The 18,078-nt window shown below is 41.2% G+C and overlaps 1 protein-coding gene across 1 annotated transcript in view; it reads right to left on the reverse strand.

The window, feature by feature from the left end:
* Positions 1-18,026, reverse strand: part of Rsph10b (radial spoke head 10 homolog B) — a 47,851-nt gene extending 29,825 nt beyond the window's left edge. Inside the window, exons 1-7 of the mRNA XM_027953222.3 lie at positions 17,782-18,026; positions 16,105-16,442; positions 12,362-12,437; positions 7,335-7,403; positions 5,623-5,796; positions 2,039-2,124; positions 1,326-1,446 (exon numbers count right to left, since the gene is read on the reverse strand). Of these exons, the coding sequence (XP_027809023.3) occupies positions 1,326-1,446; positions 2,039-2,124; positions 5,623-5,796; positions 7,335-7,403; positions 12,362-12,437; positions 16,105-16,358 (780 nt within the window). The 5' untranslated portion in view covers positions 16,359-16,442; positions 17,782-18,026. The remainder of the gene's footprint in view (positions 1-1,325; positions 1,447-2,038; positions 2,125-5,622; positions 5,797-7,334; positions 7,404-12,361; positions 12,438-16,104; positions 16,443-17,781) is intronic.
* Between the last annotated feature and the right edge of the window lie 52 nt (positions 18,027-18,078).

The following is an 18,078-nucleotide window of genomic DNA, read 5'->3' on the forward strand; positions in this document are numbered from 1 at the left end:
TTTATTAAAATATTTATTCTTAAGTTTTTTTTTTTAAGGTGGATACAACGTCTTTATTTTACATTTATGTGGTGCTGAGGGTTGAACCCAGTGCCTCGTGCATGCTAGGCGAGCACTCTACCACTGAGCCACAACCCCAGCCTCTATTTTATTTATTTATTTATATGTGGTGCCAAGAATCAAACCCAGTGCCTCACACATGCCAGACAAGCACTGTACCACTGAGCCACAACCCCAGTCCTTTTTATTTTTGAGAAAGGATCTCACTAACTTGCTTAGGGCTTCACTTAATTGCTGAGGCTGGCCTGGAACTTGTGATCCTCCTAGCTCAGCCTCCCAAGTCACTTGCATTACAAGAATGTGCCACTGTGCCTGGCTACTGGTATTCTTGATAACTGACATTCTAATTGGAATGAGATGAAACCTCAGTGTAGTTTTTGATTAGCATTTCCCTGAATGCTAGAGATGTTGAACGTTTTTCCATATATTTTTTTGTCATTTGTATTTCTTCTTTTGAGAAGTGTCTTGTTTAGTCCTTTTGCCCATTTACTAATTGGGTTATTTGGTGTGGTAAGTTTCTTGAGTTCATTATATATTCTGGATATTAGTCCCTATCTGAGGAGTAGGTAGCAAAGATCTTTTCTCATTCTTTAGGTTCTTTCTTCACACTTTGCTGTGCAGAAGCTTTTTAATTTGATGCCATCCCATTTATTGATTTTGGGGGTTGTTTCTCGTGCTTTAGGAGTCTTCGTAAAGAAGTCAAGCCCTGTGCCAACATGTTGGGAGTGTCGGGCCTATGTTTTCTTCTAGCAGTTGCAGAGTTTCTGGTCTAATTCCTAAGGGGATCAAAGTTGACTTCTGTGCAGGGTGAAAGACAAGGGTCAAGTTCCATTCTTCTATATATGGCCCTTTTTATTTTTTATTTCAAGACAGAGTCTCATTAAGTTGCCCAAGCTGAACTTGAACTTGCAATCCTCCTGCCTCAGCCTCACAAATTGCTGGGATGACAGGGATGTGTTACCACATCTGGCTGAAAATCCAACATTTCTAAAGTACAAATAATAGTCCCTGCCCTTACAGGAGCCACCTGAATTTATGAAGTTGCCAATGGCAGAATCTAGCTTGTGTATGACACTATTAGAGAACACTAAATAATAAAACAGCAATTAAAAAAAATACAGTTGAGACCAGTAAAGAATATTTTGAGTTTCTAAATTCAGCAGAGCTTAAATTTTAGACTATTGAACAATATCATTCAAATACCAGGGCTAAGGATGAGTACAGCATCGCTGTGGGTGTGCCACGCCAAGATGGCCCAGTCCTACCTGGACTCCCCTCTCCCAGGAGCCGGTATACTCCTCATTTGTTGTCAGCCATCTCATCTTGCCTTCCCCGTGGCGCATATTGTCTTCCCACTGGCCTTCATATATGTTTCCAGATTTGTAACTGGAACAAAATAAACCAACAGGCAGCAAGCAGTGACAGAAATCCAGCCCTGGGACCCCAACACTCTTCACTGTGCTGAAGTCCAGCAGGTGGGCATGTGGTCAGTAAAAATTATCATCTTAGGGAGCAGAATAAATCACTTTATTAAGCCCACTGATATTAAGGTGACAAAGTAGGTAAGAAATAATTCACTATCATATGATGACTAGTTAATATTTGTGCCTAAATATTTTAATAAAACATTAAAAATCCTTTTAGTAAAATATTAGATTCTACATCTGAATCCAAAATCAAGCAAATGTGTCATCATTCTTCAGAAAACATACAACAAATAATGAAGACTGATGATTAATACAAAGAACATAGAAAGGCAGTTTCTACCTAAACTGAATCAGTATGTTTAATGTTATTTTTCTAAAATTTTTATGGAATGTTTTCTTCACTTTGGAGATTAATTTAAATATTCCACCTGCTTTGACAGAAAATGTATCCTCTATAATTTCTGCACCTTATCTGTAGGCTAAGTGAGAGTTATTTGGGCCCACACACACTTTTTCACCTACACCCCAAACATGGCAGTGATCATACCTACCATCTTATTCCCCAGCCCTTTTTGATGTTGTAGACCCAATCTCCCTCGTACCAAGAGGTACCCTCCTGATTGTAATAAATGGAGCCCTAAAACGAAAAATCCAAGCTTCATAACATACTTTTTTAAATGTAAAAATAAAAAATATATAAACTTATAAAACTACACAGAAGACAATGTCACACTTCACATGAGACACAGAAGCTATTAAGTTTCTATTTTACAATCACAAAAATGGCACAGCAAGGGCGAATGAGATATCACAAACCAATTATCCCTTAATAACAAAGTGCCACATTAAGGCAGGAATGAGTGCACTCATTGTATTCATTAACTCTTAGTCACAGCCCTGGAGAACCCCATTTTTTTGGTGCACCTTCCTCATAACTGGAGGTCACTCTTTCACAAACCAAAGCCATTTTGTTTTATCCATTTTGACATCTTACCCATTTTGTTGCCTCTGTGTATGAGCAACATGCAGTAAGCTTCCTTTGATGATTCCTTCAAGGCAATGGTTCATGCCACTCTGCAGTGTGTTTGGATCTATGCTGAATGGCCTCTAGTTACCTCGTGGCTATTTATCCCTGAGTGTGTGTCCAATCATGCACACACGTGTACCGATACACACAAGCAATTTTTATTTTTAGTTGTAGATGGACACAATACCTTTATTTTATTTATTTATTTATTTATATTTAAAATTTTTATTTATTTTTTTTAGTCATACATGACAGTAGAATGCATTTTGATATATAATACATACATGGAATGTACATACATCAATCTTATTGTCTATTCTATTCTGCTGCCCTTCCTATCCTCCCCACTCCTCCCCTCCTCTCCATCCTTTCTCTCTATCCAATCTAATGTGACACACTTTTTTTTTCTTTTTCTCATTACAACATCATATATGTATTCTGTATAACAACGAGGTTCTCCTTCCATCTTCTGTGCAACTCCCCTTCTCCCTCTTTTTCCCTCCCACCTCTCTTCTCTATTTAGTGGTAGTCTTCTTCTCATGCTCTTCCTCCCTATCCCATTTTGAGTCACCCCCCTTATATACTTACAGGGACACAGCCACATCAATGTTTATAGCAGCACAATTCACAACAGCTAGAATGTGGCACCAACCTAGATGCCCTTCAATAGATGAATGGATTTTAAAAATGTGGCATTTTTACACAATGGAATATTACTCAGCACTAAAAAATAATAAAATCATGACATTTGCAGGCAAATGGATGACATTAGAGCAGATTATGCTAAGTGAAGTTAGCCAATGCCTAAAAAACAAATGCCGAATGTCTTCTATTTTATTTATTTTTATGTGGTGCTGAGGATGGAACCCAGTGCTTCACACATGCTAGGCAAATGTTCAAGCCCTGAGCCAAACTCCAGCCCTCTCTTTTATTTATTTATTTATTTTGGTACTTGGGATTGAACCCAGGGATACTTTGCCACTGAACCACATCCCCAGCCTTCTTTTTTTATTTTGAGACTAAATTGCTGAGGGTCTCAATAAGATGCTGAGGTCTAAGTTGCTAAAGTTGGGCTCTGACATGTGATCTTCCTACCTCAGACTCCTGAGTTGCTAATTATAGACCTGTATATACAAGCCCAGCAATTTTTTTTTTAATCTTCATTATCCAGCTACCTTGCTCCTTCTTGAAGCCATCCAGGTGCTTCTGACTAGAAGTCACTATCTCCAAATCTCCAGTCTCAACTGACTTGCTATGAGCTTAAGAAATACCCATAACATCACATAAGAGAAAGAAAAGCCTGAACAGAGCAGGAGGGCTGAGGTGGAATTTTGAGAGCCTGTGAGGGAAAGCCAGGTGCCAGGTGTCGCGTGGATGCAGCCATGCAGCCCTGGCTCACCCCCTCCCCCTCCCTACTCTCCTGGTCTGTGTCCCTTAAGGAAGAAGGTTGGACTAGATCCCTAATCCCTCTCAAACTCACTCTGTTTTGCTTTTGGGTTTTTTGTTTATTTGAAGTGCTGGGGATCAAAGCCAGGGCCTTGAACATTTGAAGCAAGTATTCTACTGCTGAACTACATCTCCAGCCCCATTTTCAACTTAAAACCTAGATATTCCTTTGTGCATGGACTTTGCAAGGCCTTTGGGGGAACTTCCAGTAGTTGGCACATGTCTCATGGAAGGACTTCTTCGGTTTTAGTCCATCTGGTTGTTCCACTTAAAAGGAAAACAGTAGACAGACCAGGCCCCTTCTGGAAGCAGGCCAGAAGCTGGAATTTAATTATCGGTGTTGTTCAGATAAAAAGACTCATAGAGCCAGAATTCTCCAAGGTTTCTCAGAGCTGTTCACAGATCTGCTTCTGTGCTCTGCTTTTTCATATAGCACTACTTGAAGGACCGGCACTGATTTCTGTGGAGCTTCTAAATAATGTGCCAAACTCATTACATTTACTTCTATGGGTCTTAAAATAAACCAGGGTATTTGCCTTATCTTAGTAGGCAGTCATAAAATATAAGAAGGAAAAGGAAGGGGCTGGGGCTGGGGCTCAGCGGTAGAGCGCTCGCCTAGCACATATGAGGTCTTTGGTTCAATCCTCAGCACCACATAAAAATAAAAAAATAAAGGTGTTGTGTCCAACTACAACTAAAAAATAAATATTAAAAAAAAGAAGGAAGGAAGGAAAAGAAAAGGAAATAACAAGAGTCTCCCATTGTTTAAGAAACCATGGGTGAATGTTGTACGATCAAGGACTTGGGAATAATACCCTCTCAAATTACATTTTCCAACCTATTAATGTTCAGCTAGTGAGGATTATAATGGTACACTTTTCTTACATATTTTCTAAAAACTACAAGATTTTAAAATTCTATAAATTGCTGAATTTTATCAACCTATACAAAAGCAAAACAATAATTCCAAAAATAGCAAACGTAGTTAAAAATGAATATGCTCTGCATTGCTGTTGGAGGTATAAAGGGTGCAGCTGTTGTGGAAAACAGTTTGGTGGTTCCTTAAAACATTAAACATAAAGTTACCATATGACCTAGCAACTCCACTTTTGGGTAAATGCCCCCCAAAATTGAATATGAGTACTCAAATCCATCCACATATATTCACAGCTGCATTGTTCATAATAGTCAAGATGAAAACAGCCCAAATGTCCATCAACAGATGAATGGACACATTATGATCAATACTTATAATGGAAGATTACTCAGCCATAACAGAATGAAGTACTGCCACATGCTAGGACATGGATGAACCTCAAAAACATGCCAAGTGAAAGCAGCCTGACACAAAGGTCACGTCATATGATTCCATTTATATAAAATGTCCAGCAAACCCATAGTAACAGAAAGCAGATGAGGGACTACAAGGGTACATGGAAAGGCAGCAATGGGGAGCAACTACCTAATGGGCAAGGGATTTTATTTTTGGGTGATGAAAATGTTTGAGACTACACAGTGGTGATGGTTGCATAACATTACGAATGGACTTAGTGACACCGAACTGTGACTTTAAAATGGTTAATTTTATGTCATGTGAACACCCCCAACACTTCCCACCCACCATGTCTGCACAGCCTGTGCACAGATGGTACCTCCACCCACCTTCCCGTGTCTCTTGCCTTGGCACCAGTGGCCGACGTAGGACACAGGCTGTGTGCTGCACTTGAACATCCCAAATCCGTTCCTCATGCCATTCACCACTTCCCCTTCATACATGCTGCCATCTGGCCAAGTGTACACGCCATGGTTCATAGGAATGTTCTTCACAAAATCCCCCTAAGGCAAAATGTCTGTAAGGGGGATGAGAAGGCGGAGTGCAGGGCCCTCTTATCCTATGGGCTGTTGGAGACCAAACCCCTGATGCTGCCCCTGCCCCTCTTCCATGGGAAGCTGGACATGCCTCTAGCTTCCTCTCTTCTCCCTCCTCTGCATTCCCTGTTCTCTCTCACCTGATCCTCCTCTGCAAGGAAGTGCAGGGAGAATAAAGTATGAGGAAGGCTGTGTAGACAAAGCTCCAGGGGGTGAGCAGGTGATATGGTAAAGAGGCAGCTGCCAGCCCTGACCTTGGGACTTCAGATTCTTTACGCCTGCCTAGAAGTAGGTTCATTCCCTGTTCTCTCCAGATGTGACGCAGTGATTGACCACCAGTGGAAACTCCTCCTTCTATCTGTGGTCATCACAATATACTGCAGCACATCTTTAGAGACTCTGCCCTGCATGGACTGGGATGTCTGCTGGGCACAGTACTATTCACCATGGCTTAGGCCAACAGATTCTCTTCCAGGAATCTGAACTTACTGGATGTTGCCATCAGCGAGGAGAGAACACAGTGCTGCCTGATTGGCCACTAGCCAGATGCTACTGCCTGGTCTCCCTGCCTGAGGAGCTCTAGTGAGAGCCCCAACCCCACCCACAAAGACATCTGACTGGGCTGATGCAGGGGTCTGTGCCTGGAAGGAGGAGTCCTTAACCCCTGAGAATTTCCAGAGGCAATGAAGCAGAGGGGTCTCCATGCCAAATTACCATTTGAATCAAAAATCTTGAATGTTGGCCACGAACTAGAGGTGGATGTCTGTAGGAATGGAGTCCCCCCCAGAAAGGCTGGCCCCAGACCAATAAGGTTGAACCCCTCCTTTGCTCTCCTTGCACCTCTGCAGCCTGCCTCCCACCATTCAGCTCCTGCCTAAATGTGACTGTTTCTGTCCTTGATTAGCTCTTATTTGAATAAGTGCATCACATGCCTGTATTTTAAATGTCTTCATTACCATTTATAAACACCACTGTGTTAGTAGCTCTGAAATGGAGATTTTTAGAGCAGCAGTTTGGGCACTCACACTTTGTGGGTGGGAGTCAGAACTGGCACACTCTCTTGGAGAACAAATCTGTCCTAGCAGTCAATTTAAAAATACATATTCCCCACAGCCTGGCAAGTTGGGTTAAGTAAAATCCAGATAGTGGAATACATGTAGCCAGTAAAAATAGACCTAGATGTCTGGATATTGTTTGCTCACTAAAAAATAAAGTCATAGAAGAGAATGTATAATAAACTCTGTATTTGTAAAAAGTAGGAGGGAATAAATACATATGTGTTCTGTACATGAAAAGAACACATAAAATACCTCTAGAGCTACAAACAGATCCAGTTATAACAATTCCTGGCACCATGCAGTCATTAAGTTACTCTACCCTTTGATTCTGTGTATTGTTTTAAATTTGTGCTAAATTACTTTATGAAAATAATATGTCTAGTTGTGGGGGCATGATTGTGAAATTTCATAATTGCACTTTAGAACTGTAATTATCATATGCTTTACCTCATACTTCAATCCGTCAGCCCAAATGTAAGTCCCTTGTCCATGCATGAATCCTTCTGAAAACATACCCTTCAAAACAAAATAACAGCAAACCCTCAGAATGAAACTTGGTTTTAAGCACCTACTACACAGGCACAGTTACTTAGAGCGGAGCCTTGTCACTCTCTCCCTGTAGGAACATGCCGGCATCACAGCAGCAACAGCAGCAACATGAGAGCCGGGGTCTGAGCCAACATGGCATGGGGGTCCACCCTGTCCTAAAAGGGATCTAAAGAGGGATCCCCAAATACCCAGTTCTCTAAAATGTACACCAGGCAATCTGAGTGTCCCTCGCCTGAGTAAGTTGCTAGAAAACAGTATAGTTCAAAACAATTCAAAATTTTTGGTTTTATCACCCAAAATTTTAAAATTTTTTAAAAATTATTTTAACTAGGTAGACAATTACAACCATCATCTGAATATCAGACATTATTACATTCATAAATTTTATGCTCTTGCCCGTTTTCCTTTACTGGGAATCACCAATGTGTGTCCTGAGCCACATATATGTATACATATACTGTCCCTCAGTATCCATGGGGGTTTGGTTCCTGTGACCTTGCTGCTCTGCCACTGCAGCTTATATTAAAACTGAGAGTTTTTTTTCCTTTCTTCTTCTCCCTCTTTCCCCTCCCTAAGAGAAAATAAGATTATGCTTTTTCCCATCCTAGATCACATTATCTGTCTTTGAGTACACACACTAGAGGAATAAAGTAATTCAGACCTTGAGACTGACCTGGACAAGATGATCTAAGACACAGCTACCTCTCAGGGCCAAAAGTAGATTATAATCCCTGACAGGACACACCTAGAATGGAACCTTTAAATTACCTCTTTAAAAACCCTCAGTTTCCCCTGAGGGGGAGATTCACAACTTCAAGAACAAAAGTCCTCTGTGTTTCTCCTTTACTAGCAGAGAAATAAAACTTTATTTTCCTCAAAACCTTGTCTTCATTATTATATTGGCACTGTGGACAAAGACCAAGCTTTTGGTAATACCAGGACCAAAGTCCTTCATATAAAATTATAGAGTATGTACTGTGATCTAACCACACCCTCTATACATTTTATTTACTTGGTGCTGAGGATTAAACCAAGGGCCTCATGTATACTAAGCCTGAGCTCAATCACTGAACTATGTCTCAACCTCCTTCTATATATTTTAAATAATCTCTAGATTACTGATAATACCTAATGCAATGTAAATGCTAAGTGACCAGCTATTATACTCTATTACTTAGGAAACAATGACAAGAAAAATATCTATACATGCTCAATACAGACACAATTTTTTTCCAGAATACTTTCCATCTGTGGTTGACTAAATATGTGGATGCAGACCCCATGAACATGGCGGGCCAGCTATAGCACTGCTAGTATAGTCTAATGTTGACACATAAGAATAGTCACAAAAAACAACATAGCTGAATGTCTAAGTGCAATCAGAGTAAACAATGATAAAATTACACCCAGACCCTTCTGAAAATCATCTAGTCAGAGGCCAGGTAGGTGAAGGGAGCCTAAACAAAGAGTGTCTGCACAAAACAGAACTCGAGGTTCTCAGACACTGCTATGTATGAATGGGGGTTACCTGCAGGCTTGTTAAAATGCAGATTGCTGGACACACTTGGGGCTCCCACTCCACTTCTCAGCAGGTCCGAGTGGAGCCCCAGAATGTGCATTTCTAAAACATTCCCAGGTGATGCATGTGCTGCAGTTGGGACCACACTTTGAGAACTAATGCCCTAACCTGGCCAGCAAGAATCCATTTCAGAATCAATCCAGGTTAACTCACCACAGACAGGGCTGGCAGGCAGGAGTGCAGCCCAGAAATGTCATACTGCAGTCTATGATCCTGTTTTGTCCTATGGAATCAATTCAATGTGTCACACCGGCCAGCATTTTTACTTTAAAAAACTAAAAAATAATCAGCCCGTATTCACATACTAAGGGTGCTGTTTTCTAGAATGCTGGCTTTCACTATCTTTACACACATACTCACACATGTACACTAGGAATTGTGATCTGAAAATGTGACAAAGCCTGATCTCACCCACCTGAAGCCTGGGGCTGAGTCTCTGGGTCTATCCCTTACCTGGAAAGAACTTAATGGTAACACCGCTCTCAGGCCTCAGGGATTCAATGTTCTAGGAATTGAAAATCTCTATTGATGCATGAAACATGAGCCACCTTGATGCAAACCAAAACAGAGGGGGGCAAGTCACTGCACTGCTCTCAGTATGTTTTTAGGGGTGGCTTAAACTAATCCAAGAGCAAAAATCTAACTAGAAACTCACATTGCTAAAAACATTTTTTTTTTTTTAGGGCTAAGTGTAGCTCAGTGATAGAACATTTGCCTAGCATGTGAAAGGCCCTGGGTTTACTCTCTAGCCCCATAAGTAATAATAATTATTTTTTTTAAGTTGGGTTGTTGACCTGTAGTCCTAACTATCCAGGAGGCTGCAGCAGGAGGATTATTTGAGCCCAGGAGTTTGGGGTCAGTCTGGGCAACATAGTGAGACTCCATCTCAAAAACAAAAACAAACAGAAAACAATTTAAAGAAAATCCAGCAATGATTGCTTTTTGTCAAAATCATTTGGGTCTTGGGAAAACATGGCAAGTTTACAAATCAAGTAGCTGGCAGTGCAGGCCGAGGAAATGGAGAGTGTTTCTTCCCCCCTCAGTGGAAGGACAGGGAAGGCAGCCATGCTCTTTGCACACACCTAGTAATAGACTAAGAGCACCTGGGACAGAAAGGGCAGTCACAGGGCAAAGTGGCTCATGCCTACAATCCCAGCAGCTGGAGAGGCTGAGGCAGGAGGATCAAAGTTCAAAGTCAGCTTTAGCAACTTAGCAAGGCCCTAGGCAACTCAGCGAGACCGTTTCTAGATGATATAAAAAAATGGGGGGCCAGGGGATGTGGCTGAGTGATTAAGCATCCTTGGGTTTAATCCCTGGTACCAAAAAAATGAAAGAAAGAAAGAAGGAAAGAAGGGCAGTCTCATTCCTCCCAGCAAAGAGGTCTAGTCTAGGATAGCCCCTAGGTGTGAGCTGAAGCAGGGATGGAGCAGGAGTGTGAATTGCTAGATAAACAATGCTGCAAAAGGCCTGCAGAGACAGGTGTGGTGGAGCACACCTGCAATCCTAGCGCCTCAGAAGGCTGAAGCAGGAGGATTGTGAGTTCCAAGCTTGCCTAAACAACTCGGCAAGGCCCTGTCTCAAAATAAAATAAAAAAAAAGATCTTCGGATGTGGCTCAGTGGGTAAGCCACCCTAGGTTCAATCCCTAGTACCAAAAGAAAAAAAAAAAAAAAAAAGTCTGCAGAGGAGAGAAGACCCTGACCAAAATAAGTGAAGCCCTGTGGATACCAGGAGGCAGACACAGGCCAGAGGGGGCAATCATTTAGTGAAGAGTATTCAGTCATGAAAAGGTGCTCCTGAATAGCTTTTATGACAAAGGAAAATAAACACAAATGTTAAAGGGGAAAAAAATCAAGGTACTAACACTCAAACTTTCTGGCCTCAGCTACGGAAATTTGTTCTCCTATAATAAGCGTACATTTTTTTTTTAATGTCTGGTAACATTTAAAAAAAAATTTTATAGTTGTAGATGGACAGTATACATTTATTTTATTTGTTCATTTTTATGTGGTGCTGAGGATGAACCCATGCTAGGTAAGTGCTCTGCCACTGAGTTACAGCCCCAGCCCCAGCACATATTTCTATTACCATGTGAATGAATAGATAAATATCTTCATTGTGGTGTTATTGCAAAGGAAAAAAGCAAAAGCTCTCCAAAAGTATCCAACAACTATGTAATTAGTTATGACTAGCAAATTAGAACACTACGCAATATCAAAAACAACAGGAGGATGGGGATTTAGTGCTTAATGGGTACAGTCTCAGTGTCATTTTGGAATGACAAAAAAGATCTAGAGGTGGGTGATAATGATAGTTGCATAACAATATGAATGTACTTAATGCCACTTAAAATAATGCTATGTATATTTCACAGTAAAACCATTTATGAAAACCATGCAGCAAGCTGAGCATGGTGGTGCACACCTATAACCCCAGTAACTCAGGAGGCTGAGGCAGGAAGATCACAAGTTCAAAGCCAGCCTTGGCAACTTAGCAAGACCCTGTCTCAAAATAAAAAATAAAAAGGGCTGGGGATGTAGCTCAGTGGTTAAGCAACCTTAGGTTAAATCCCCAGGACCAAAAGAAAGAAAAAAGAAAACCATGCAGAAATAGATTCACAAATGAAAAAGAAAATTCAAAATGTTACCAATGAAAGTAATATGCCACATAAAAATAATGATATATCCATTAATAGAAACATGGCAAATGGAAAACATTCATGGCAAAATGATGGAAATACTGAGATTTTATTCTTCATCACAATTGGCCTCTATATCCATGGCTTCCAAGTCTGTAAATGGAACTGACCTCAGATGGATATCTACTATGCTGACATCTACTATGTAGCCAGGCCTACTGTGGTTGCACCTGTACTAAAGACACATCTTTTTTCTTGTCACTCTTCCCTAAATGATACAGTATAACATCCATTTACCTAACATTTATGTTACATATTGTAAGTCATCTAGACATGATTTAAAGTATCTGAGTGTGTATATATATGCAAATACTATTTTATATAAGGGATCTGAGCATTCCAGGATTTGGGTATCTGAGGGGATCTGGAACCAATCCTCCATGATAACCAAGGGACAACTGTTTTTGCTTTAATGATATTCTTAGAACAACAGATAAAAATCAGAGGGAAAAAAAAATCTAAAGTGACCATTTCAGTTACCCCGGGCCACATTTTTACCTTAAAAATGTAGCATAGATTCAGGCTAAAATCAGCATGAAGTATTTCCAATTTCTTTTGAAGAATCAATGGATCTTTGGGAAACCTTGCAAATTAAAACATATGACCTCACACCTTCCTCCTCACCCTGCAAGTTCCAGCAGAGACTCACATGGTAGGTACAACCACCTTGAAAGACTGCAGAGCCTTCTCCTTCGTACAGTCCTCGGACTTTCTCTCCTTCATAGCTACAAAGAAATAAAGCTCAAAGTAATGAGTGATGTGAATAAACCTACATGACAGTGGGTTAAATTGTATAGTTGAAATATACAGTAGAGGTTACCAGGGGCTTGGGGAGGAGTGGGGAACATGGGCTTAGTGTTAAATGGATATTTGGGAAGATGAACAAGTTCTGGAAATAGAGCCAGATGATGTAACTGTACTTAATGAAATTTAAACACTGTAACTGTACTTAATGCCATTGAATTATACACTTTATATGGTCAAAACTGTAAATTTTATATTATGTATACTTTACCATAATAAAAATGTTTAAAATTTAAAAAGCAAAAAGACCTATTCTGGACATGGATACAACAGAGTGTGCTGATGAGATAGCTTTGGGAAAGGGAGGTTTTAAGAATAGTGCCCAGATTTTTAGTTCAGAACCAAAAGGATAATGTGTGATTTGTCACACAGTTCACCTGGGGTAAATGAGAAGAAAACAAATGAGCCTGTGATGGGTGTGACCAAATTTGATTTCTTCCAAGAATCCAAGGAAATTAAACTTCAGAAAAATTTATGAACATAATTCAATACATCAGCAAACTAAAAAGAAAACCCAAACATTTGATAAATTTTAGCAATTATTTCTAAAAATTATTCTAACATAATATGAGAAAGCTACTTAAACATAATAGACCAATGAAAAAATAATAGCATGCATGATTTTTAAGAGATGAGAAACAATTCCAATTCAGGAACATGAACAAGATTCCAGTTTGTTTGTTTGTTTTTAAACTCAGGGGCACTCTACCACTGAGCCACACCCTCAGCCTTAGTGTGTACTTTATTTAGAGATAGGATCTCACTGAGTTGCTTAGCACCTTGCCATTGCTGAGGCTGGCCTCAAACTTGCAATCCTCCTGCCTCTGCCTCTCAATCCGCTGGGACTACAGGAGTGTGCTACTATGCCCAGCAAGATGCCAGCTTTTACCACCAATTATTCAATACCCATTTTAGAATTTCTAGTTAATGCAAAAGTTAAGAAATTTAAACAACTGATGTAAATGCTGAAGAAATACAAAATAGAAAATTATGTGATTATTTACCTATAAAATCCAAATGACTTTATGGTAATAAATGAGAGCAGGAGGGGTGTAGCTCAGTGATAGAGCACTTGCCCAGCACACAGAAGGCCCTGGGTTCCATCCCCAAAACAAAACTCAAAAAAAAAAAAAAAAAAAAAACAGAAAAAAAAAAAAAACAACCCATAATTAACAAGAGTGGTAGGAAGAAGAGAATTGGAATAGGGTGGAAGGGGACAATTAACTTTTTATCATATACTGAATTATTTCACTTGTCATAAGAAGCATACATAGCTTCAGGAATTAACAACAATAAATTTAAAAAATATATAAAGGATTTGGAAGAGTTCCTAACAGCCCCATATGGTGGTATCAAGGACACCTCCCCTGGCTCCCAGAGCACATATATATCCAGGAGCTCTGGTTGGGAGCCTCCCGCTGCTGTGTCAGGACACTCTATCCTACTGCTCCTGTCTCAAGGTAATTGCAGGCCCCACCTTCCCAAACCAACTCAGTACACACTGCTCTGAGCTTCTCTCAAAAGAGCCCACCAGAGAACACAATCCTGCACTGCCTACACTGACTATGTTCAATACTTTTTAATATCCCTCTAGAGTGCTCAGCTATAGCTGGGAGTGGGCACACAGTGGAGAGTAAACAGCTGCTGGCATCATGCAGATTGTGAATCTTGACTGAGCACCTACCGGGCCTGAGGCCAGGTATGTGAAGTTCTGGTTACATCTCAGCTCCTGAGTAATTTAACCAGGCAGAGAAGCTGAGGGCGAATAAGCCAATTACAATGACACATACATCATATGTATGCATGTATTGAAAAGTAGTAAGTACAGTGATACATAACAGAAAATAGTAACTATGATTAAAGGACTTTAAATTTCAAAGGGCTGGGGGTGTAGCTCAGTGGCAGAGCACTTGCTTAGCATGCACAAGGCCCTAGGTTTCAACCACAGCACCAATAAACAAAAGAAGTGCTGAAAAGGTTGGCCCTTGAAGAGCAGGTGGGATTTGTTTCTGTTCCCAGAAACAAGGGAAAACACTCCAGCCAGGGCAGTTGGAGAAGCAAAAACAGAACCAAATGGAATCAGTAGGAAATTGAGGTGGACCTCCCTGTTGGGCAGGACAGGGTGAAGTGGGCCGGGGTCAGACTGTAGAGCTAAGTGGTTTCATTCTGTACTCAATGGGAAGAAACTCAAGAGATAGTAAGGAAGAGGAATTTAGTGTCTGGACTCCACATAGCTCATGATTCTCACCTTGTATTCATACCCACATGGAATACCAGTGACCTATGTGACCACTAGGCTATTATAGAGAGCAAGAGGGTGATTTCTGAGACTGGGTCTTGGAATGTGTAGCTTCTGCCTTTAGATCCCTCTCTCTAGGGAAAACCAGGTGCCATGTCAGGGACTCAGAGGCCCTACAGAGAATGGACCATATAATCAGGAAATGAGGTCAGGCCTCTTGTCAACAGCCATAGGAGTGAACTCCTTTGAAAGCAGATATGTAGGCTGTCAAGCCTTCACATGACAGCATCCAGGGTCAACACCTCAACTGCAACCTCATGAGACCTCAGCTGTGGGAATCCTGAACCCAGAAACCACATGAGGTAGCTACAAGCTGCCAAGTTTGGGATATCTATTACACAGTGGTGGTTAACTAGTACAGGGAGAAATGTAGACAGCCCTGCATTAGGAAGGTAAATCTAAACAGGAGGCCTCAGGAGAGGCACTGGAAGCAGTCTAGGAAATGTCAGATCACTCTGACAAGAAGGAATAAGGTCTATGCCAAGGGAAATGACTAAGGAGAGAAGAGTGGAGGGAAAAGAAATGTGACAGGCATGGGGAGGACAGTTCTGTTGTGTCAGGCCAGGAAGATTGTGGAAGATTGTGTTGCCATTACAGAAATGGGAACAATGGAGAAGGTTACAACTAAAAGAAAGACATTCCCAGCAACCTGTTAAGGTGGGTATTCTCATATTCCCCAGTTGAGGACCTGAGGCTCAGCAAGACTCTAGGATGGATGGGGTCAATGTCACAGAGCCAATACTCAAAGCTGGACTCGTCTTAAGCCCTGCAGTCTGCACTTCTGGACTGGGGAGTTTGGAGGAAGTTAAAAATTTGAATCTGATGGGGCTGAGGTTGAGGCTCAGCGGTAGAGTGCTTGCCCAGTATGTGCGAGGCCCTGGGTTCAATCCTCCGCACCACATAAAAATAAATAAAGTAAAGGTATAAAAAATATATAAGAAAAAATTTGAATCTGAAATTCTAGAACAGAACTAAAGAAAGTAGTTTTATACAGTCATCCAGGGAGATGTTAGGTAAAGCTACAATGAGAGAAGAGATTGCCTAGAGAGGACATAAAAGTGATAGAAAAGGGATTCTGGAAAAGGCAGCCCTCAGAAACCTCAATGGGGCAAAGCCAGCACCACAAAAAGGATCACACAAAGACAGAGCCTAAAGAGTGGTTTTCAGAGGTGGGACAATTATGTGATGATCATAAAAATGTGTGAGGATTCACATGCTTGCAGTGAAGCACACTTTTGAGAAACACCTGATTCACAGCATTCAATCCTGCCCAGCCCTGTGAAAGTCACCTTTCCACTATGAGTTTGGTCAGAATGGGTTCTTCATACTGAGTGGCATCTTCACTCTGTTGAAGAGCTTTAGACTCTCTTTTGGGTAATGGTTCCTTATGTGGCAATTCCAGTGCCTGTATGCCACTTGGGGGCGGTTCTTGCCTAAGAGCACTGCCATCTTGCTTGGAAAACTCTGGAAACTCTGAGCCAGAAGAGGGAGAATGGGCTGACTTATCTCCTTTTTTGTCTGCTTTTTTCTTTTCTTTCACCATTGCCTTTGGAAGTCCTAGAGTTTATATATAAATATCCAATGGGTCCTTCAGTTGATAGCTGTTTTAAAGCCTGATGAGTTTTATCTGAAAAATAAAAATTATGCCTCTAAATACTTGGAAGTCTCACTTATAAAAACTTAGCCTTATAACAGTATCATTATCATTCTCCTAAAACCTGAGAAAATAATTACAAGTATCACCAGGTTTTTTTTAATTAAAAAAAAAAAAAACAAAACAATACAATCTCAACATTACACTGGTGGTTCCTGAAATTTTTAGCACTGGAACCCCAACTAACATGCTTATTTTTCTATTAGTACCGCAATAAGAAGGATAATCCTATATGCAAAAATGACTACCTGGCGGCTGGAGTGTGGCTCAGCAGTAGAGCACTTGCCTCCCACGTGTAAGGCACTGGGGTTCGATTCTCAGAACCACATAAAAGTAAATAAACAAAATAAAAATATTGCATCCATGTTTAACATTTTAAAAAATGACTACCTAACCCATAAGATCTTGCATGCTGTCAAATCATACGTTAAGAGCCCCTCTCCTAAAGTGAGCATTGTGAAGCGTTCAAGAGTTGGGGTAGGCCCTGCATCTCACTTTATCAGCTCTGTGACTTTAAGTAAGTTGCTTAATTTCCTTCTCTTGGATATCAAAAAGAAATAACAATAACTTGTCTCACCACAAAGATTAAATGAGATGATGCACAGAAAAATCTCTTACAGGATACAAAGCAGTCGATAAATGGAGTGATTATTTTAAATAGTTACTTTTCCTTTTTTGAACTTGAAATCCCTGGCTACCTACTCCTTGTAACAATATCACGTCTTACAGGCCAGAGGAGAAAATATATGCCAACAATATGTCCAAAATCTCAAGGCAGAGAAGGGCAGGGTTCCAAAGCCACAGTTTTCATTACCCTCCCAAACTGGCCCCACCAGAAACATCCTAGTCCACTAGTAAGGACACACAGACATGTCCTGGGAGTCAGGCCTCTGCTCATGCATTCTACAATGTGAGGGACTCTATCTGATGGCATCCTCTGGACCCCACTTGGCCAGTTCAATCCCACCTCCAGGCTTCTCTCTGCCTTCAAAACCCACATTGCTCTTTCCCCCGGACCCCAATTATTGCCTCAGCAAAACCATCCTCAGCAGTCCAGCCCAAACCGCTCTCATCCGGATCTTTAAAGGCTTACTATCCTCTATCAGTGAAATTCAAACTACAAATTAACTTCATTTCTCTCAGTGTTTTCTATTAAAGCCCCTCTGTCCTAGGCTTCAGCAGCAGCTTCAGCTGCAAACCCCGTTTTCTGAGCCTTGGTCCCAGAATTGCTCTGCCCTGCCTCAGGTCCCTCGCCCATCACGCACATGCTAAGATCCTAGGAGGCTGAGGAAACAGCCGGCAAGGTCCTTACACTATCACGGTACGCAGGGGTCCCTCGGGTGCTCACTGCTCAGACGCCCAGGGTGCGGTAGACCCAGAAGTGGTGCGGTCCCGGAACTAGGTCCGTCTCCGGGCAACCACGTTGCCACACACTAGGCCCCTCCCCCTTAAAGGGGCCGCCACTGCAAATCCATTGAGCAGTCCATTCTGGTCTTTAAGGCAGGAGAAAAAAGTGCTGTAGCTGGATGCATTTGCCCTGAGTTTTCCTGGCTTTGGTAAATGCCTTGCACGACTTCTTGGCTTCTCCACAGGATTCTTCACTACGAAA

Source organism: Marmota flaviventris, chromosome 19 (genome assembly GCF_047511675.1).
Source record: "Marmota flaviventris isolate mMarFla1 chromosome 19, mMarFla1.hap1, whole genome shotgun sequence".
Taxonomy (NCBI): Eukaryota; Metazoa; Chordata; class Mammalia; order Rodentia; family Sciuridae; genus Marmota; species Marmota flaviventris.